This window comes from Apteryx rowi, unplaced genomic scaffold (assembly GCF_003343035.1).
Source record: "Apteryx rowi isolate R43461 unplaced genomic scaffold, aptRow1 scaffold_132, whole genome shotgun sequence".
Classification (NCBI taxonomy): domain Eukaryota; kingdom Metazoa; phylum Chordata; class Aves; order Apterygiformes; family Apterygidae; genus Apteryx; species Apteryx rowi.
Window position 1 is genome coordinate 1009158 of NW_020447553.1, and position 22209 is coordinate 1031366.

Sequence of the window (22209 nt, forward strand, 5' to 3'; positions counted from 1 at the left end):
TGTGTCTAAGTTTGTTTATTAATTCGGTCTAAGTTGTACAATTATGGAAACAACAAAACGACTGCTGGAAGCCCAGGAATATTTACAATCTCGCCTTGTTGTAGTGAGGTCAGTCTATGTTGTTGCACAGATTGGTTATGTTTGGTACCACAAGATGTTTAAAATTCAGACAAATTTGAACAGATTAACAATTGTATATACAGGAAATAAAAGAAAATTCAAGTATCAAAATACAGACAGATTAAATAACATTTGTATTACAAATCAGTCCCACTGCCATACATCACAATTAGCAAAAATGTCTACATTGCAAACTGAACTTGACTGTTCTCTGCCCTGTTAGGGAATCTCAGGTTTTTCTTCCAAGGGTAAGAAAAATGTTCACGCTAGATCTACTTTCTGAAGAGCAGCACATTTACTTCCTTTTGAAAAATGCAGTAAATAATGCCAATATGAGATCTAAAAGGGAGATTTTTTTGCAACAATACAGCTTTGCAAACACTGTGCTTGCTCTAAAATAAAGATCTGATTGCATGGAAATGATGCGAGCACAAGAAAGCCAGGGAAAATTCTGCTGCTAGAAATTTCTGAAGTGGGATGGAAGGAGCATTAAAGCAATTGAATCCACTTCAGCTACACACAGAACTGGAGGTACTATTTGGCATCTGGTCTGTGTCTCACAGCAGCCTTATGAAGGTATAAACTTTTCATTAGAGGTACATCCCGGAAGGTGCCATATCTTTCTCCCTAGAAGGGGGACAGGCACATACCCCACAAGTTGCATCAATTTTTCTTCTAAAAAGAAAAAAGCTCAAAGCAAGTTCAAAGAGAGCTGAACAGCTAAGATAAGCATTTTTTGTAAATACAAAATTAAAAAGTATAAAGCAGCTTTCATTTGGAAAAAAAAACCCCATCCCCTCCTATATTTAAAAAAGACAAGCAACTRTGCATCTTAGTTCTTGAGTTCCCGGCCTGGACTCATGCCACGTACAAATGGAAGGCTCTAACATACAATCTGTTTTTGAAAAGGGGAACAAAACCCAGGATAGTACCACCTTTTCACAAGCAGGTAGTAAAGCAGATGCATTTTGATTCAAAGTCATATTCAGCACCAGAAATTTAGGGCACTTTCCTCCAGATACCATAAAACCCTGTAAGGAGGAAGAGCCAGAATACTGTGTAATGAACAGGTTATCAAATTACTAGAAGTCAGTAACAGGCATGGTCCAGGATCAGTCTCCAGCACACAAGTACCTTGAAAAAAACCCGCCAAAATAAAAGGGGAGATGCATTGCCAAAATAATTGCTTTGTCTATGAAGTGAGAAAGAGAGTATCTGGCTAAAGAACTGTTGGATCACTGAAGACAACCATAAGATTTATACGCAGGACTGGAAAGGACCACCAGGGTCACGTTAAGGCCAGTCCCTTGAAGATTGGAGTCTTCATCACCACTTCACCTCCAAGCCAACCTTCAAAAGCTCATGCATCAAAAAAGAAAGGTGTCCCTCCTCCCAAGCAGAGGTTCAATTTGCAATCTCTCCAAAAAGACTTGTTGCCAACACACCAAATATTTACAGTTACACCAGTATGAATTGCAACATATGCATAACAAGGAATGTTAGGTTTCCTAAATTCAAAAAAAAAAAAAAATCTCCACTTCCCCCTCTTAATCATTTACAGGTCTATGCCCTTGGGATTATGGTTCACTGCTCTCTCAGTCTTACAGGCTAGAGAGACTAAATGAAATCCTGAAATACAGCAGCAAATGGAGTTAAACAGAAATTATTAGGGCATATCATTCTAATAAAGCAGCAGGGTACCACATCCCCAACCATTACGATGCCTGTCGAGATTATAACAAGTGTGCTGCGCTACATTTTTGCATCTCAAGAATTAAAAATCATAACCATTTTATCATCTGTCCCTCAAGGGAAACAGTACTGTGGAAACGCATCAGTTCAGTCACAGCCAAAACTACTGTTAAATACTCTGGTAATTCAAAAGAAACTAAGTACACAGCACCTTCAAGATGGTGGCATTTGGGGATACAGGACTTTGACTGGGGCCAAGCCATCCTTCAGTTGATTTGATTTATCCTCAGGTATGGACTGTTTCAGTGTAAAGCCCAGAATTTATTTATCCTTATTTGTTCATCTTCTGAAACTGTTGCACTAATTAAATAATGAGCTAGTATCAAAAAAGTGCTAAATCACAAATGAATAAACATAAAACCCCCCAACTCTTCAGGGCATAACTGCATTTAAAACATGACAGGTGCACAAGAGGCTGGAGAATGGAGTCCTCTCCAGATATTCAGTGCATAAATGGGAAGAAAGTTGTGTCCTTGCCATAGAAACATCAAGTATTGCAATGCAACAGTTCTCTGTAGGGAAAGCAAGCTTTGTACCATCGGTAATACTTGGCCATAACCGCTCTGGGGTGAAAGATCCTTTGCAGGCTGTTTTCCCTAAGTTATTTCCATATGCTATAAAAGCTTGGAGTGGCTTTGAAAACAAAGGATGCAGACCTACCTTGCAAGGCGTCTCACACTGGAGGAAGTTATTTCCAAGAATTTGGCATTCTCTATTGTTCACCCAGAAATGAAGCAAGTTTAAGTACCATTAGAGATGCACACATCACTCCCACTGCTAAGACTTCCTATTGTACTCCTTGTCGGACAGACAGCACTATGTGGATTCTCAGTAAATAAGGATTTTCCCTCACCAAAAATCTGCAATGCTACATTTTAACTGTGAACTTTGTTTTGCTCTGTATCATTTTGCATGTAAAAAGAACTGTTTTGAAAGAAGTTTGTCTCAAACTAGAAAACGTGACAATAGCTCTCGGCCTCAGAAGACTCAACTTTCCTTTGCTAGAAATGGAGAGCTGCTTTTCTCAGCTGGTTGCTGGGATCCCTTCCCCCCTCTGCTTTGGAAGCCCTCACTGAGCAGCCATGCACACACTCAGAGGCAGACACCAGTGCCAGATGGAGATGATCTTCGTGTCAGCAGGCCACTGCTTCTTAGGTCTCTGCCCCGTTACTACATTTCCGTGGTAGGAGACAGCTGCCTGGAGATCAGCTTTTCAGAGGCAAACAGAAAGGAAGATAATGGAATGAATGATTTACAAGTCATACAAAAACAAGTGCTGGGAAAGACGAGGCATATAGCCAGGGGATGAGACAAAGCCGTGAGCGCTATGGATGCAGCGGAAGCTTTGTAGTTGAGGCAGATGTGCCTGTGATCCCAGCTGTACTTGGACAGTCACCCTTTGAAAGGCACATGCATTTGGCACCTGGTTTTAAGAGGTGCTGAGGAACCTGCTGTTCCCAGCTGAAAGCAGGAGGAGTTGCAAGAGCTCAGACCCTCTAAAAGCAGGTATATGCGTGGGCAACTGCAGGGTAAATGCTTACAAGTAGAAACTACACTACCATCGCTATTACTAATTCAGGTTCCCTTTGAAGGGCATAAAACCCCCTCAGAACACTTTTACAGCTTAGAAAGATGCTAAGCCAATATATCGAACTCGAACCCCATCTCTCGGAGCACCTCAAACACTGCAGTATTCTGCAGCCTGTGACACTCCAGCCGTAAGATGGCACTGCAGCACCTTGGGCAACTGCAGTGCCACCGCTCTGCTTCGGAGGTCTTCAGGCAGAGGAACCATGGCTCTATGTTAAGGGGCTCCATTGCATGTGAAATATATGTACCAGGCAGAGTTTTCCTCTTTGTGCTTTAAGACAGTCCTTTGAGTCCTTTCACTTGGATTCTTACTAGCCTGGCTCTTCGCTTGAAGTCAGTTTGCCACTCAGTGTCATTAAGCCACAACAGACTGGGGAGACCAAACTCATTCCTGAGAAAGAGCTAAATAAAGATTTTGAAACATCAGATTCCACCACAAGTCTGGGGAAACAGAAGCTGAGAGACTACAGACCTACAGCCCCAGCAGAACTCGGACGCAAGCTCGTTCCACAGCTCTGCAAGTTGTACGATAAGCCCCTAAGTAACAGCTGTAAATAAGCCAGGTTTGCTGTTCTGACTACTCACTGCTGATACACACGACATGGTTGTCAGGAAGGGAGATTTGAGGTAAATTCTAAAAGCTCATTTGGAAACGTGGAGAATTACTGGAGATACGTGCATGCCCTCCTCCCCATGTTTGTTTAAGATGTCCACATAGACTTGTCACATGGAGATGAGAAGGTGTGGGTAGTTGCTGTCCAGCTTTCTTCATAGTTCCCGTCCTAATATAGGCCCACTCTCACCACTGGCTCTCCAAAACTGGACTGTGAGGGGATCTTGCCAGTGATGCCAGACCCGGGGGGAGTTCAGACACTCACATTAAGGTTGCACGCTAGCAAGCTTTGTGCAGTCCAAATACTGCACAGCTAGAGCCCTCCTCCCGCTGCCCCATCTGCTCAGCTGTGTCCCTGGGAAAGGTGCGACAGCTGCTGCCCACAAGAAGTTGGTCAGCGTCCAAGATGCAGGTTTGCTACAGAACTGTCTTTGCAAGTTAGGTATTTCATGCATCAGGAGAGCAAAGCTGAGTGCAATGGGTTTGCTGTCACTGTGTGGAAGCCTTTCACTAGAGGATCTTAAAATAGCTCTGCACACTGAGTAAGCCTCACATCCCCCCTGTGAGGTAGGTACGTTTTGTCCCCATCCTATAAATGGGGAAACTGAGGTAAAGAGAGGCCAAGTTACTTAGACTCGCTGCAAATCAGTGAGTTAACCATCGGATCGTTCTCCTCCTCCTCAGCTTCATCTCATTGAGCTTTGCAAATGCAAGTGAAGGAAGAGGGGTTAGTCTAATGCACAGCTTGCTTGGGAATTCACGGGGGGCTGCTCTGAACGGCCCTACAGCATACTCGGACCCTTCCCAGCTCTGCTCTGACCCGTGCAGCAGGTGCCCTGCAGTTGAAAATGCAAAGGATCCACAGTCGTATTCAGCAATTAAAGGCAGCTTCTGCTGAAATACACAGAAATGGGGACGTGCTCCCAGAGGGAAACAGCATGCACTTAAGCAGCAGCTTGAAAAAGCAAAGGCAGAGATGCCCACTGATACAGGGCCATCTCCAAGTGAAATCCTCACACTCGAGGATGGAAGGTGACAGATGTTTCAAGATCCCTATAGCCCTCATCGTGCAGTGTTTTGTAGACTGAAAATAAGCCTTGGGATCAGCAGCAGACTGATTTCAATCGCATTTCTCCCTTCGGCAAAAAAGTAAAACCGCAGTAAACCTGCTGAACACAGCAAAGCTCTGCCTGCTTTATCAGACATCTAACAGCACAGTATCCAGCCTTCCTCAAGCACCTTTCCTTCCCAACACGGTGCTAACAACATGTGCCTTTAAAAGCTTAACCCCTTTACAGTCTGGAAAATGAGAACTGTGCCCATCGCTCACAAGGAGTTCGGTGAGTGTAAACAGAAAGCCTACAGGGGAAATCCTACAAGGGACTGAAATGCATGCAGCCGAAAAGCCTCTGCAGGGCACTGCCCGGAAGCCACCACCCCTGATCTCCGAGAAGGGTCAGAGCTCGCAGCRGGAACGATCGCACCCGGCCCAAACCAGCGCTCCCAGCAGAGCGCGCAGCCAGGTTTTCCGCTCCAGGCTTCAAGGAGAGCGATTGTGGGCAGGGTCCCCATCAGGAAATCTAGTGAACGTGTTATTTGCAGGCAGTATCACAGTGGTTAGTGTCGATTCAAATGACAGGTAAAAAGAGGGGTGAGTTCACTGGAACAGTACGCAGCCGTGGCTCAGTCGGGAAGTAGAGAATCTAGGAGGAGGGAGTGCGTGCACCGCAGAGACAAGAGGTCTCCATCAGTCCAAGGATAAGAATGTGAAATAGAAAAAAGGCCTGGGGAGTGTCACGTTGCCCCAGAGATTCACAGTGCCGGAGCGAGGGGAAAGACGTGAAAATGGCAGGCGGCTTCCTGGATCCACATCTCAGATTCCCACAGCCTGCATCCCTCTGCACCTCCCACCTCACAGATATCCTACAGCGTGTTACCCTTGTTTCCGAGTAAGGAGAATTCACAGTGTTCAGTAGTGATCAGGTACAAAAGCCATTTAAGTCTACAGTCTCCTAAGTGCTGCTGCCTTTGACGTAGTGCCTACGCGGGGCTCAGTGCGAGCAGCTGGAGGAAGAGGGAGTTTAGAACAGCAGACAGATCAGATCGCAAAGGCACGGTTAGACTAGGTGGACACGGGGTTTGTTTGCTTTAGAAGATAGTGGTCTCATACTTAGTGCTGAGGGTCCGCTTCGAGTCCTGTTTGGGGTCCACAACCCAGGAGACACTGGCATGAGACTGGGAGTCTTGGTCCACCTCAGAGGGCTCCAGCTAGAAAACAAGGAGGGAAAATGCATGTTAGACCATCTGCGCTTCCAGGAGCCCGAGGCGGGGGCACAAAGAGCAGGCATTCAAAGCACTCAGCGTGGTGCGTGCAGAGGCTGCTCGTCTGCCTAACGCCCATCCCCAAAAGGTGCATGTTGGGGGCGAAGCAGCTCTCGCTGGGGAGGCATTTGAGTCCTGCACAGCTCAAACATTTCTAGCCATGTAAGCCTCAACCCAGCGCCCTGAGATGGCTTCCTCAGCTACGGCCTGCGAGTCCCTACCACCACCAGCGACAGCTTCACTTCATTTCACAAACAAGCATGAAAAATTCAGCACTATAAATATGACACTATGAAAAAAGGCAGAGGGAGAAAGAGGAAGACAGCTCCTGGCAGGTGAGCTCCCACGTGATTTACGCTCCTGACCAAGCAAGGCTCTTTCCTCTTGTCCTCCTAAATCAGGATCCTACAGGGAGGTTAACGACGCCAGCAAGAGCACYGCAGCTAGCCGAGCGCTGCCACTCTGCGTTAGCGGGGGCAGATAGGAGTCCCTGGGGTTCGCCCGAGCCCTGGAACGAGCGGGGAGGGGACACACAGCAGCGAGGCAGGACAGGGGACCACAGCAGGAGGCGCGGGAAGCGGGGAGGCAGCCCGGCTGGGTTCACAAGGCGAGACGACAGGAAGAAGGGTAAAGACCTTAGCTCCTGGGCTAACAGACTGCAGCGGCAGGTAGGAGGGGCGGTGTGTAGTACAGGTGTGACAGTAACAACAGCGAGTGTCGGGAGGGAGCGGCACCTGAGCGGGGGGAGCAAGCAGAACACAGACAAAAGGAGACATTAAAGGAAGGCAACGGCTCACGCAGCAATCCCTGCTCCTCAGCAGCTCCAGCCTGGGCCACAGGGATAGTCCCGCACTGCAAACTGCCAGTCACCTACTGATCTCACTGCGGCGCTGCAGAGTTTCGAGCATGGAAGCCGCGCTGGATCCAGCAGGGCGTTTAACCCCCCACCCCGTCCGGGCTGTTGCCACCTCCACTTGCCCTGATCCTTCACGGATCCCTAAGGCCACAGCAGAGCTGCCAGCAGAGCCACAGACGCTGCAACATCAGCGGCGCCCGAAGCTACGACCACCGTGTCTGCATGCGGGCCGTCCCCACTGCGAAGGGGGAAGTTTAAGCACGTTGTGCCAGGGAAGCGGAGAGAAATCCCTGCCCAGATCACGCAGATCGCACCCAGCAGCCTGCCGGCTCGTGCATACGTACTGCGGATTTCCTCATGCCGGCTCGCGGTTTAGGCACCGGTTTGGAAGATTTCGTTTCGATCATTTCTCCCGCTGCAGCACCCAGAGGCCTCGCTCTCTGGGCTTGGAGGGCCAGCTGGTAGGCGACTTCGAACGCCTGCCCCAACGTGAGGATGATCTCGTATGTCAGGTTCTTCAGAGAAAGCACAAAAAACAGAGCCGTTAGCTGCGCGTTAGCTCCCTCACCCAGCGCAGACTCCACGCGCTCGGCGGCCGAGGGCCGGGCTTGCTTTGGAGCCCTCGGCAGGGCCCGTCGTCTCCCCGCTAGCAGGTCGCATCCTGCTGTATCACTGGCGAAGCCGTCCTGTGCGCGCGGGGCAGCGCTGAGCTCCGGCCTCGCGGTAATGCTGGCACCGAGCCACCTCCTGCACACGCACAGCGCCGGCTGGCAGGACCACCTGCGAGATCGTTACATCCCCTTAAGCATTGCAGTTTAGCAGCGTTTTGCACGGTAAAGAGAAAAAGCCCAAACGCTTTGCGCAGCCCAAGAATAAAAGCAAGTTATGCTTCCACACAGTCGCTGAATTAAAAGGCTGTTAAATCAGCCCATTATGCTGCACATAATTGAGAGCGTATTAGGGTTTTGTTCACGGCTTATTCCCCAAGAGGGAAAAACTCCTGCCCTGCTTTGTTCAGTACTGGAAGCTGCACTAATGAAGGCAGACAAATATTCTCTTTGTCGACAGAGCTGCAAAATGAAAAGCATTTTAAGCCAGGACTTTGAGAGGAATATTTTAGGGCAAAAATAGGTGAAAGAGCCCTAGAACAGACCATGTATGTTTTTATGACTCACCACTAAAGCTGAGCAATAAAACGGGTGCAGAGACATGCCAAGATAATCTGGAGTTACTAGCCATCACCAGTGTCTGATTGCACATACCAAATTCACACTTAAACAGGCATTTTTCAACTCGTGGGCTAGAGCTTTCACACTCACGCGGGGCTCTGTGCAAAGCAAATTGCACCACAGCAACTCACACTGCCACCACTCCTCCTGCAGCGCACTGCGGGGACGGCCTGAAGGGAGACGTTCAAGCTACAAACCCTGGAGAACAGGTGGAAGTACCCATCCTGCTAACATGCTCTTTGCTATTCATGTGCTTCTGGGAAACACCTCCACGATTTATATGCCAAGCCAGACCAGACAACTAACAGCACGTGCTGAACTGAGCAGGACAAGCAGCCTTGTACTGTGGCGTGCTGGGAGCAGAGATGCTCTAACCCACTCACCACATCCACGGTGCTGAAGACGTGGCAGTAGTGGTGGCTGGTCTGCAGGTCCTTGGTGATGTAGGCGAACGTGCAGAGATCCTCGGGGTCCTGAGCGGCGCAGGAGATGTTCCGGATCTCGTGCTCAGCGATGACGTTCTGCCAGGGTCAACCACAAGCACCCATCACCCTTGGGGGGATGCTAACTACACCCAGCAAATGGGAGCTGCAGCTACTGTGTATGGGGGACAGGGAGGAAAACAGGTACTGCCAGGGAGATCTCCCAGCCAGATGAGTCCCAGCCCTCTCCCATGGCAGGAATGAACGGCAACACAGCCCACAAGGAGCCAGCTTGCCCAGCCTTCGACATGCTGGCAATCATCCCACCCTGGTGCTCTCCCATGGCCTTAGCAGCTCCTCAGGACCAGATGTGTCCTGCAGCCGTTAGGGCAGGACTTGGAGGCATTTTAAGCTCACCTTGTTAGAGGCATCAATGAACTTCACCCCCTTGTACGTGATGGACAGTATTATGGTTGGGATCTTCTTCATATGCTCTGTGGATTTCTTTGGAAACAAAAATGTTCAAGTGAGCAGTGTGAATAAATGCTGCCTCCCTCACCGCAGCCCCCAGGCCCCCCTTGGGGCCAGCAGAGACCTGGAGCCACTGCCCTGCGAAGGAAGGCAACGGGGATCTGAAGTGAGCACAGCACCTCTTTTCTCAGTGGAAACGCCCACCTTCCCACCACAGTTAGGAGAGAGCTTTAAACTACCAGGAAAAGCACTGGGGACGGGACAGTTCACCAGCGTTACATGGCCTAGACCCACTGCTCTGCACACAGGGAGCCTGCAGGGTTTGGGAAACTGTAGCTACACCAAGATCCCCCCCTCTGCATCACCCACTGCAGGCTGTGAGTGAATCCCCCCATCCCTGTGGCCTCCGTACCCTCATCTTGGCACAGGCGTCCTGAGTAGACTCTGTCCCTCGGAGATCTTTGATCAACATGGAGCCCAAGTACTGTTTGGAAGAGGGGGAGATGTTAACACGCTTCCAGGCATTCGGAAGGCTTCAGGCAGGAAATCTTTCCAAACCCAAAGCAACGCATAGATAAAGTCAAGGTTGCTGCTACCCTGGTGCTGGGGGGAGCAGGACATGGAGCACCCAGGACTCTTGTTCTTCCCCTTCACCTCCAGCAGTGCCCACTGGGGCCCCCACATTCCCATCCCAAATGGCCCTAAGGAGGGAAGTGACATCCCACCAGGGCCTGAACCTGGAGCACTCCCAGTCCCAGGAGGGAGATCGTGCACTGGATGGAGGGGTCAGCAGCCACGGCTGGAGAGGGGCAGGTTACCCAGGACAGGGGGGAAGAAGCGCGATGCCTCCACATGCGACAGCTCAACTCCAAAGGCTTCTCGCCCTCCTCACCCCCACAAGCCAAAAGCCACTTACATTGGCCTCGTACCCGCAGGACTCGAAGATGAGCTTCTCCGGCTGGTGCTGCCAGCTTTGGACTGGGGCATAGGGGGCAGCCAGGCTGGGGGGGCGCAAGGTCAGCTTTGACTCACGGCGGTCCTCCTGGGAGGGAAGAAACATGGATGTGAAGCCACAGCAGGTCCAGCCCAGGGTGAAACACGGAGCCCAGGAGAGCTCTTTGGGTCAACGCAATTCACGTTTGCAATGGCCAAATCTCACAGGGGCTTAGAGGAGGCAGCACACCAAGGGTGAAGGTGCCAGTGGTCATGGAGATGTGAACCACCCATTTTCATTGAGGCATAAATGAGCTGCTGGCTCTAATGTTCAAGCCAATGACAGCACAGGGAACAGGGCTCAACAGGCTCCTCGGCCCCCCACGCATCAACCAGACTCCTTGCCGCCTCCAGAGAAGGGGATCCTGCAGCGATCTGTGCAGGGATGCCCACAGGACGCAACATTTTAAGCATCCACTGACCTGTGGTTTGTAGCGCTCGGCYCTGGGGTACGGAGCAACGTCGGTGCCACGGTCATGTTGCCTCTTCCCAGTGTCCCCAGAGGGCAGCAGGAGATCAGCGGATCTGCCCGTGCAGGAGTCGTTCTGGCTCAGGGGCGACGACGTCTGGGACATCAGATCCTGGCACTGGAACAGGCAGACACCAAGAACCGCCCTGGTCAGCACGTGCCATGGCCCTGCCTGCTGTTTCCTCTCACCACACTCTTCCTCGTGCTGGCTGTGCCAGCACCAAGAGCTGGATGCCCCCCTGGGGGACAACTGCTGCCCTCCAGGCGCTTGCACTGCGGAGCGGGAGCGCAGGTAGGCGCAGCCAGCCGGCACGCCGGGCTTCGGCTGCTGACGCTTCCTTCAGGCTGTGTTGGTCCTGCCCCAGGCGAAGTGCTGCGGGCTTCAGGACTGAGCACCGACACAGCTCATTAACTCGATGGCCTGGGCTGGGCACATCCCACTGCCATCGAGCTCATGCTCAAACAGCAGCTGCTGCCTGGCAGCTGCCCAGAGTGCAAGGAAGAGGATGAACCGACCCCAAGCTCAAACCCGTGCCCTGGTGTCCAGTTGAGCTCAAGGCAATCATCTCTCCTGAGGACTCTCAGGACGGGACAACCTGCTCCCCCTTACAGCGCCTACACGAAGGGCACCAGCGCTCCACAGGCGTCTGGAGTCCCTTATTTCCCACGCGATGCCCCCCGTTGCTCCAGGACTGTTTCAGGCAGGTACGCAGCCCTTTCTATCGCAGCAGCCGAGCCCACCTCCACCTCCCGCGAGCTTGTCCCAGGAGGGCAGGAGAGCCGCGGGCAGGACGTTCGGAGGAAAAGGCTCTGCTAAAGCGCCAAGCGAGGCGCTGAAAGCTGCCCCCCTCCAGAGCTGACGATTAGCCACCCCGGGAGAGCGCCCTGGAAGCGCAGCTAGAGATCAGCCCAGATGCCCGACAGCCTGGCTATTACCGCGGGAAAGATGCGCTGCCGGTACGTGCCAAGCGGCGCGGCAGACAATGCCGGGAGCTCACAGCTGCAAGACGCATTAGTTCTATTCAACGGCCTTGCTTAATTTGCCATTGACGTCCTTCCGCTCCCCACGCTGGAGCCAGGCGCTGGAAGGCGCCAGCTGTAGCGCCAGGAAGTGCTGCAAATGGCCCATTCTCTTCTACCGCCTCCCTACCCAGCATATCAATCAGTTGATGCTGCACCAAAGGACTTCGCCCCTACCCCCAGCCCCGCCGTTAGTCTCAGCAGTCTCAAGAGGATGTTTCAGAGCTCAGATCTCAGCTGGCTGCTTCCCATCTGGGCTCTTGTTGCCTGAACAGGCAGTGGTGGAGTGGCGGGGAGAAGGTGCGGGGTTTGGACGCGGCTCCCTCCGGGCTCCCGAGCCCGCGCTCCGGGTATAGCGCCAGCACAAACCCCGTCGCTTTGCACCTGTGGGACCCTGGTTCCTAGAAAATTCTGTGCAAGCAAGCAGGACAGCAACCCAACCAGCACCAGCTCAGGCTGTTTTGTTTTAAAAGCCCTTGGGATCCAAGGCAAAAGGGAAGAGGGCGGCAGCAGAGCAAGGACCACATGTTTGGGACAGGGAAACTCCAATCATTCCCAATTCCTGCTCCAGGAAGCTGATCTGCAAACACCACCGAGGAAGCAGCACGACACCTTCCCCCTCCATGGCATGCTGCCCTGTTATCAAGCTCACAGGTGGGCTGCAAACTCAACAAGTTTTCCTAAACTCAGCTCTCAAATGCAGGTTTTTAGGAAGAGGGGCAAATGTGACAGCTCCCCTCCCAGCCAAGCCCGATAACGAAGGGCCTGACATCCAAAGGTTCCTACTCCTGCAATAAAAATCAACATCCACAAATCACATCAAGTACTCTTTGGCACCAAGAGCAACAGCTCTGGAAAACCCGAGCCAGCCCAAGGAGCCAGACTTCAGACTCCCAAACAGCGCAATCAAGACATCAGGCCCCAGCTGCATCCGATCTCACCAGCTGAGCAATGTCACACTCCAGCTTGTAGGAAAATTGTGTTACATCTGGCCAGGAAGCAAGGGGGAAGAGAATCAGCTCCATTTTCCCTGCGGCGCAGGGTGGGAGTCGTGCCCCACTACCCGCTCAGTGCAGGAGCCCGACTTGCACAGAGGCACCTGGCCCGAAGGAACTGTGTGCCATTACCCCTGGTGTGAGCACACCGGATCTGGCCTGCAAGGACTGAATACCATCTTCTCCTGTTTGTTTCAAGAGCAGGACACATCCATGTGCAATATTTGCTGCTTGGGTCACCAGAGTCTGTAAAGAGGAAAAGCTGAAGTGATGCAATTGGCCACATTAAGGTTTCTCCCAGCGCACCCTGGATGTGTCTGCACGCTTCGGCTTTCTGTTCAGCACGGTGAAGGCAACGATGGAATTTCACCCACAGAGGAGAAAGCGAGAAGCTGGTGAACTCATCCATCACTTCAGCTAGAGCACGTCTGTCCAAACAAACGGCAGCGTTTGCAGTTGTGTGGCCCAGGCTGGAGCAGAATTTGTACATCATGACGTGAAACCTGAAATTTGTTCTTACTCTGTCCAAGTGCTCTGTTCAGACACTGTTTTGAAATGAAGAGGCTTTTCCTGTAACCATGAGGCTTTTCTGATGTGGGTGCTTGTTTYGAAAACCCAACCAGAGATGAGGAGGAATCAGAGTAAAGGTCAGCGCTTTGGCCAAGCCAGGGCCGGGCTGGCCGTTACGTTTCCCAAGTTCTGCTTGGCCACGTTCAGAGTGGGAGCATTCGGCTTTGCATCAACCCCAGCAGCAGCCAAGGTGCATCGGCGGGAACTGTTTAACACAAAATGCTTCCACCTCCACACAGCCAGATGTGCAGTTGTCTCAACACTTCAAAAACTTTGTTCCCAAGCCACCAAATATCTGAGAGCCAGGAGTAACTTGAGCCTCCAGGTCAAATCGATTTGTTTTTATGAGAAACAAATCATTTAGGTTTTAACCTTTTTTAAAAAAGGCAATGCAATTTTCAAAGACCGCTCTCTACCTTTATTACTCTCGATACTTACCTTCAAAGGAGTTTTAACTTAAATATTGACGTTGTGGGTTTTTTTCCCTTTCTTTATTGATTCTGCTAGGCAGAATTTCCTGCGCATGAAAGCAGCAGAGTAAGGCTGAACGTGCTCCCTACTCTGAGCCTGGATACCCATCCAGCTCTCGATAAACACAATCTACAGGTCTCTGAGAGCCCCCAGGGGTGTTAGCTGCTAATCAGAAAGGAGATGATTATTCCTGACAGACTTGGGTTCAGTTTCTGGAAAGAAAGGGAGAGAAGTGAAGGAGGGCCAGGGCAGAAGAAAGCGTCCTGGCCACCGCTGAGCGTGCTCCGCGCAGACATATCAATCAGGCAGCTCCCAGCCAGGAAACACAAACAGTGACTCACTCTCAGCTGCGAGAACCGCGGCGGCTTGGCCGGTGGCTCTTCGTACGGCCTGTCCGCCAGGGAGGCAATGATCCTCTTCCGATGGCCAAGCAGATTCACTTTCAGCACCTGCAGGGAGAGGGAGCGGTTCGTTCAGGGAGCGCCAGGGGGGGTCAGCAGCGCTCTGCAAATTTAACACGACTCCCCGCAAGGCACAGCGGGACCTCGTTTGCCACGGCAGGAGAAAGGCAATACTCACATTCACTATTTCAAGCTCCCAGAGGTTTTTCACAGTGTCAATAGAGCTGTAGCCGCTCGAGAGGAAGGACTGAATGTAATCCTGCAGCCCCAAGGAGTCGAGCCACGCGGGGACCGAAGGCTGGCTGTTCCCATCGCAGCCCAGAGGTTTCAACTGCAGAAAGCACAACCCAGGAAGGGGTTAAAAGCCCCAGGGGGCAGGGATCCCAAAGCATGCAGTGGCTGCAGTTAAAACTAGCTTAAAGATCACCATCGTTTCCCTTAGCAGCTTTAATGCAGAAACCGCTGTATAAAGGGGAACGAACCCCCGCAGCCCTGCCACCCCGTTATCGGCTCCACGCCGGGGGGGTCTCTGTCTGCCAAGGCAGGTGTTGCCTTCAAGAGGAACCACCAGCTGCGGTGTCTACCCAGCATGAGCGAGAAGAGCTCCGAAAATCCTTCCTCCTGGGCCCTCCAAGCAGACCAGGGAGGGCTGAACCCTCTCCAAACTTGCAGTGCTGGAAAGCGCTCAGGAACTTGGCTAGGGCAGGTGAGCCACTGATATAAGGTTAAAACCAGTTTCCCTGGCTCTCTGCGCCAGGCTTTGTTCAGCTCTTACAAAAACACCCCTTTCACCTGCTTTTCCTGCTGGGCCTCACCAGCCCTGAAGCCAGAGCCTGGGACACGCTGCAGAACAGGCGGCTCGCGGGGCGGCTGTGAAACACCGGCGCTGCAGGCGAAGGCCGGCAGGAGGGACACCCAATCCCTCCCCAGCGCTGAGACACCTCCTCGTGTCACCCCGTGCCCGCACAGCTTGGCAGACCAGCGTGTTCCTCTTCCTCCCTGCTAGTCCCCAAACGCTTCCTTCCGCCCCTGCGATCGCTCCCCTCTCCGGGTCACAGGGACACGGCTGGAGTCGCGGGGACCAGCTTTCGCTTCCTCCGCTTTCATAGCCGCGCCGGGCCRTGCCCCCGCACCTCCCCGCTCCGCTGCCGCCCCCCTCCACGCCTCACGCGCCTGCCGACGGTCCCGACCTTCGGGAGGGAGCGAGCGGCCTGCAGGAGCTTCCGGCGGTGCTGCGGGTCGCTGATGCCGATCTCCCGCAGGTCTTGGTCCTCCATGACGTTGCAGCCCTGCGGGAGCGAAGCACATGGGAGCAGAGGGCAACAGAAGCCGCGTCAGCTGCTGGAGGAGAGACCGCGCGCGTTACAGCGTCCTCCGGACCTCGCCTGCAAGCGTGTCCCATCCGGGCCGGCCGCGGAGGGCTCCCGAGGGTGGCACTTGGGGGGCTCAGCCCCCCACTCCGACCTTGGGGAGCGGGGCCGGCGGAGGCACCGGGGAGACCACGGCACGCCACGGGGCACCGTGCCACCTTCCCTGCCTTGCTCTGCACCATCTTCTTCCAGCCACTGGATTCCAGGCCATCGATCCAAGCCACCTTCCTGCTTTATATGCAGGTGCTTTAACCGCTGCTTAACGACCCGTCCTCAGGATAACCCCCCCCCCCCCGGCTGCCCCCAGCCCTGCCTCCCTCTGCTCCCGGGAGAGCCGCCGCTGAAGGTCTCTGCTGACGGCACCTCGCCATCCCACTTTGGGGTTTTATAAGGGAAACCTAATTAAACCTGGCTGCTAGGCACAAGGCGGCCGCAAGGGCAGGCAGCCTGCAGGAGCAGCGGGCTGGAACGGCCAGCGCTCCGGCAGGGAAAGGGGGGCGGAGGAGCGCCAGGTCCACGTGTGGTTTAAGCTCCTTCCCACCCTTCGCTTTCCGCAGTGCTTCAGCCCATAAATCTGGCTAAGTGCTACCCGCTGCAAGCGCAGCGGCTGAACACGAAGGCAGGAGGCGGATTAGCCCTGTCGTTCCGGGCCGGAGGCAGCAACGCTCCCACCGATAAGTCCCGCTCTCCGCCCCAAAGGGACGCTCTTCCCTGCGGCCGCCGAGATAAGCGCTCAGAGAAGCAGCGAGTTAACGCCGCAGATAAGAGGTGCCCGAAGCAGTGTCTTTGGGAGAGCTGCCCTCAGAGGCCCGACTGCGGAGAAATAATTATTTAGYAAATGACAGCGGTAAATTAAATCAGCGGGCGATGGGGAAACAGGGCTCTGCAGTTGCTCGGTGGCTGCCGGCAGCCCCGGCACAGGGATCGGCAGCTCCCCGGCCTCCCTGGGCAGGCAGGGATGCGCACCCATAAAAACATCCCTCCCCTTTCTGGCTCACAAATTTTAAGCTAAAGAGCTATGTTTAATGTGCATGTCTAACAGTGGGAAATTATGTGCTCAGCTCAGGCAAAGGGCAATGGATTAAGGTAGCTTTAACGCCACCAACATGCGCCTTATCGGGCACAAGCATCTTTGCATGCTACAGCTCTACTATAGGGGCTGCCGGAAGGTCCGTGGGAGGGAGCGTATGTGTGAGGAATTCATCTCCTAGACTGAGATGGCTTTTAAAGGGCCTTTTTAAATGGACAGAAAAGGGCTAGAGCAAGCAACGGGATTTCTCCATAAGGCTGGAGAGCAAAGCATTGCCATCCYGCAGAGGGGACGGAAAGGGAAGCACAGGAAAGGACCAACTTGCCCAAATTCACCCAGCAGGTCAACGTCACAGCATGGTACCCGAGTTTCTGACACCTCGGCCCATCCTGCCCCCTCTGACCAGCCCATCCTAGAAGAACATTTCTTATTTCAGCCGTAAGGAGCTTGGTGCCACAGTCGCAGCAGGCGGATGTCAGCAAGGACACGGTTCCTGGAACAGCAAACCTTTCCGGCAGCAACCACAATGGCAAGGAAGGATGTTCAGACCCAAAGGAACCGGGATGATGGCTACATGTGATTTTTTATGCATAAAAATCACACAAGCTTGCAGTTCCTATTTGCATTTTTAATTGTGCTCATTTTCCAACGTCAAGCCATTTTCGGATGCTAAGCCACATTAGCAYGGCACTGCCTGGCTAGCTCAGCCCCTCTCCCAAACAAGCAGCTCCGAGCTGGCAGCTCACGCTCTTCCAGGAACACCTAYTTCATACCGACACTTCCTACGCCAGGCCCAAGACAAGGCAATAGACATTYTTCCAGTTTTGACATCTCAAATTCAAGGAAAATTGCTTGCCATGTAACAAGGATATAAGCTAGTTAAATACTGCAAAACCCACAGCTTTCTAACACTCCTTATTTTTATGTGTCACATTAAATTCCCTCGGTGCCAGYCCGTATTCTCAGGGTACTTGATGACGACAGACAAAGCAGAGCAGCTCAGAATAAATCACCGCAGTCTATTGTGCATGAGCCTCTGCTTAAAGGAGCATCCCTTAAACCCAGCCAGATTTCATCTCACACACAAAAAAATAATCTGCCACTAGAATAGATAATTAAATGTAAACACACTGGAGATCTTTTAACTTTTGACAACCGAACAGCTGAGCTGCTGCTTTTCAAACTTGAAACCTGTTTGCATTTAACACGCTCTCCAGAGCAAAGCCAAGGGGCAGAGATGCTGCTGCCGCCTGCCCCAGAGCCTCTCTGGTTCAGCATGGCCRTTGCTGCGGGTTTTATCAGTGTCCTGCTCTCCACGCGGCTCCTGCATCTGCCAATTCCTTCCCATAGGGCATCTCTAAAGACTTTGCACTAAACCCCTAAGCAAGGGGGGCTCCCGGGCACTAGAGTCCCCGGCTTCACACCAGCACTGAACCGCTGAATCCCGTTTGGTTCCTCACTGAGCCGGGCAAAGCCATTTCTCTGCCGTAATGAGGAAGGGAYGAAGGGAGACACGTCCGCACCCAGCAGCTCCCGGAAAAACAGGGCAAAAAGCATTCGTCGCTACGATGAGACGAAGCCCCTTCGCTACAAAGGGCTCTTCTAAAGGAGGCTGCCTCGAAGCAGGGCTGCAAAATTTCGGAGAAACTGTTGTTTGGTGTTCTTCGTTAGCAATATCTCATGCAGAATTTACTACTTATTTTTATTTTATTTTTATTTTTTTTTACAGCCCAAGGTCCTCCCCTTTGGTAGTGACAGAGGTCAGCAACCAGACGAGAAGATGTCATCTCCCAGGTGCTCAGCCCCAGGCTCGGGGTTGTGTGAGGACGGCTCGAGCCGTGGCCGGAGGCCGGGGAGAGGAAAGTTCCCAAGGACTCGCACTGCACTTAGCCCGGTCCTCTATGAGCCTACCACCTCCAGCAGCGGGCTCAGAAAGGCCAATTATGATCAAAAAACCCTCCTCCGAAGATGCATTTCAGATTTTATTTGTTGTGACAAGTGCTTTTTACCTTCTGCATTGCTCCAGGCTGCTGGGGCGAGCGGAGCCAACGCTGCTCGGCGCTGCATGCAGGCCAGAGAGGTCTCGCCTTCACTCAAGCCAGGGCAGGGGGGGACATCTCCAAAAGCCCTGCTCATCCCAACWTCACACAGTTTTCTGCCTAAGGGGAAGAGGAAACTGCCCCTTGYTTCCAACAGGAAAGAGCTCTCACTGTTACTGCACTGCACCTGGCCTGGCTGGCAGTCGCTGCTTGCATCAATCCAAATTTTAACACAGCACCATGCGTACACATTAAATCAGTTTTGTTCTTGGTAGAAAATCTTTGGAAATTTTCTATTGCCAGAAAAGCTGGGATGGTGCTTGAAATCCATCAGGAAGCGCAGGCTTTAACACCCCGTCTCTGCCCTCTCTATTAYCCAGAAGGGCAGAGACTTGTCGGAGACCCGCGTGCTCATCCGGACTATGCCAGGAGCCCCAAAAGCCGCTGATGTAGCTGACCCGCCTCAGGAAACCCGAGCTTTTAGGGAAAGGGTCTGCTTTAGTCACGCTTCACATATTGCACTGTAATTAAACCGCCTGCCAGGCTCCAGGTTTCTCATTAAAGAAAGAAAAAGCACAATCAAAGGTTGCATTGTAYGCAGGTAGCGTCCCCTCCTGCTAGTTAGGTGACCCCAAAGCAAAGCCTGCCAAAATCAGAGCTACCGAAATCTGCCAGCRTTTCTGCTCCAGCAGGGCACTCTGCAGGCACTTAACTACCCAATTTTCAGATGCTGCTTCTTACGCAGAGCCTGGCTTTAGTCCATCCTCCCTTTCCAGCTAAGGAAGGGCCCAAGGCAAAGAAAGTTTCGCCTAGGACGCCTAGTCCTCTCCAGCCAGCAACGCAGTTTAATGAATCCCGACCGTCTTGTTAACCTCGCGCTAACACAAGTGCTGCTTCTGTTACTGAACCATGTATTAAAGACAGGCCATGGACTGCAGGGGAGACTGGGACCAGAATGTGTTTGCTATTAAAAGCAACAGATGCAAAACCCAAACATAGTTTCACTAGACTACAAAGGCCTCTGCGAACAACTACAGCAGAGTGCCTTCAGCTGCAAGAGCCAAAGCATCCATTTTTTTTCCTTAATGTGCACAAAGCTCGTTTTTTTTTTTTTTCCTACTCCTCAGTACATTCAAGACGATTTGCATCTTGTCAAGAATTTTGCTGCCACTGCTATTGATTTACTTTTGGCAATGAAAAGCACATTGGAGATGGAGACACATCCACCTCACCGCAGACCCTGCTTGAACAGGAACAGCATGGAGCAAATCCCGACAACAGAGATGCTGCACTTTCCTTAGCCTCAACACCACTTACTGAGTTCTTTTCAGGTTTAAAAAAAATATATCACGAACGCTGCCGCCGGACATGGGAACGGTGACGCGTGCTTGCTGCCAATGGGGCTGTATGGACCCGTGCTTGCAGTGAAAAGTTCTGCTAATACATCTTGCTCAAGAGGATAAGAGCAGCTAATGCCTTGTTAATGGACTAATTTATCAGCTTGTCCTAAAAATAAGTTTGCATTCTGCTCACATAACTCAGGGATCCGCCCTTAGCGGCTTTTCACCCACGACCCTCAGCGACAGCAGGCCGAGCATCACCCCCTTTTACAAGAAAAAAGGGAMCTAAAGCTGCACAAATAAAATACGGCCTCGAACGGAGGCAGAGCTGAACACCTACAGCCTCTCCGGCAAACCTGCTCCCGTGRCTTATTTCGGAGCACGCTGCCGACCCCAAAACTGGGACCTGCAATTCCAGGGCCCAGGCGAGCAACAGCAGCACTTGGCCACAAGTGGATGTATTTGTAATTGGCCTYGTGATCTATGGGTTTTGCACCTTCCCTTAATGGTGTCTGCAGTTTGCGATAGTTCAGGAGGCTGGGGGAGAAAAGGAGCATTTGTTTAGTTAAGGACACAGCGATGAAGCCCTGGCTCCTCGCAGAGCATTCACTGCGGAAAGGGCTCATACACAAAAACCCACCATAAATCCCGCGTTAGCGCACAGCCACTCCATTTTTGCTTAATCTTCCCCCCGTGCGCGCTGGCACCGTGACAATGGCAATGGAGGGTATCGGTCACGGTTGTCAATGTCAGGCAATTTTATTGCGAGAGAGAAAAAAATTAACTGCTACTTTAATGGCTTTTTTTTTTTTTCCCCCAAAGTTTATTGGGCCCAGAGCTACTAATGAATCAAACGTAAGTATCCTCTAAACTGCCAGGTCTGGTCCACCCACTTTGCTCCTCAAAATCCACTACAAACTTGCTGCTCTCCATGAAACTCATTTTCATCATTTAAGTAGCTTTGCTGCAGCACTGCCATGTCTACCTGGTCCGAGCTGCGGGCGAGGGGCTGAAATCCTCTCTCAAACCCCAAATTATTGTGCGACTCGGATGTCAATTCACMCAGTCGCAGGCTGAATCTGCTCACGCCATCCCCTTCCAGAGATAATCCCCAAATCATACCATCAWAGACAAAGCACAGTTCTTGCAAACCACCCAAGTAGCATTTGAAACCCACTGGAGAGCTGCCCAAAAAATGGTTTCATTGAATGAATCGATTCCCGCTCAGACGCTTGGCAGAAGCCCTCGCACAAGGGTTCAATTACGCTCTTATGGGGTGTTCATCCAAGGCATCAAAATCAGCCTGGGGGCCAAGCGACTCCAGGGAGGAAATACATTTCCAGCACATTGGCAGCAATGATAAACAGTAGACAATACCATGTAATGTGGCTTATGAACTCCCTACCTATGTCGTAAAAATAAATGAAAGCCACTTCAAGTTGTAAATCTGCCAGCCAGCACGAATCAGGCTGGAGAGATTCTGAAATCTGATTAAAAATTGTCAAAGAGTAGATTGCCAACATGTCGAGGTATTAGCTGTCGCTCGCTCCCGAGCGGTATTTGCTTCTGTCCGCAGCGGCTCGGAGAACGCACCGATTTCCGATGTCAGACACGGAAAGCCACAGCAGGCCCAAAGCTTTGCAGCACAGACTTGGGAAACCAAGGCCAGAAGCATCCACTAGAGAGAGACCTTCTGCCTGGCCTGCTCCCTGGACAGCTGAAGCTCATTTCAGCGTGAAACCAAGGCAGTCTGCCCAGGTACAAGTCACACGCAGCGGTTTACCTGGGTCTGTACGGGGCTGTAATCAGGCCAAGTTTTCTCTTCATCTCACCAAGTGCAGAAGCAGTGAAATCTTATTTGTGCCATCTCTGAGAGATCTCTCTTCTTCATAGATCACTACTGTGCGCAAAATACTGCTGGAACACGTCAATCGAGTTTTTCCCCAGATGCCTACTACAAAACGACGAGTTTTATGTGAAAACAGAAAAGTTCGGAGGCACACAGACTCTCAAAGCATGCTAAAAGCCTGGCTGCCGCCCAGGGGACCAGCGTCTGCAAGCCAAGCCGGAGAGCTCGGAAGCCGACTCTGCAAGACGCAGCTCCAGTTCGTTGACCGAGGATGCCAGGAGGTGGCT

The 22209-nt window shown here is 52.0% G+C and overlaps 1 protein-coding gene across 5 annotated transcripts in view; it reads right to left on the reverse strand.

The window, feature by feature from the left end:
* ANKS1A (ankyrin repeat and sterile alpha motif domain containing 1A) overlaps positions 1-22209 on the reverse strand; it is a 94498-nt gene continuing 72289 nt past the window's right edge. For 4 of the 5 annotated variants that reach the window (XM_026056668.1, XM_026056669.1, XM_026056671.1 and 1 more), the window contains 10 exons: positions 15485-15583; positions 14473-14625; positions 14235-14342; positions 10791-10955; positions 10292-10417; positions 9788-9859; positions 9322-9408; positions 8866-9003; positions 7598-7768; positions 1-6343 (listed from right to left, as the gene is read on the reverse strand). In XM_026056668.1, the coding sequence (XP_025912453.1) occupies positions 6224-6343; positions 7598-7768; positions 8866-9003; positions 9322-9408; positions 9788-9859; positions 10292-10417; positions 10791-10955; positions 14235-14342; positions 14473-14625; positions 15485-15583 (1239 nt within the window). In that variant the 3' untranslated portion in view covers positions 1-6223. The remainder of the gene's footprint in view (positions 6344-7597; positions 7769-8865; positions 9004-9321; positions 9409-9787; positions 9860-10291; positions 10418-10790; positions 10956-14234; positions 14343-14472; positions 14626-15484; positions 15584-22209) is intronic. The other variant, XM_026056667.1, reaches the window with a different exon arrangement.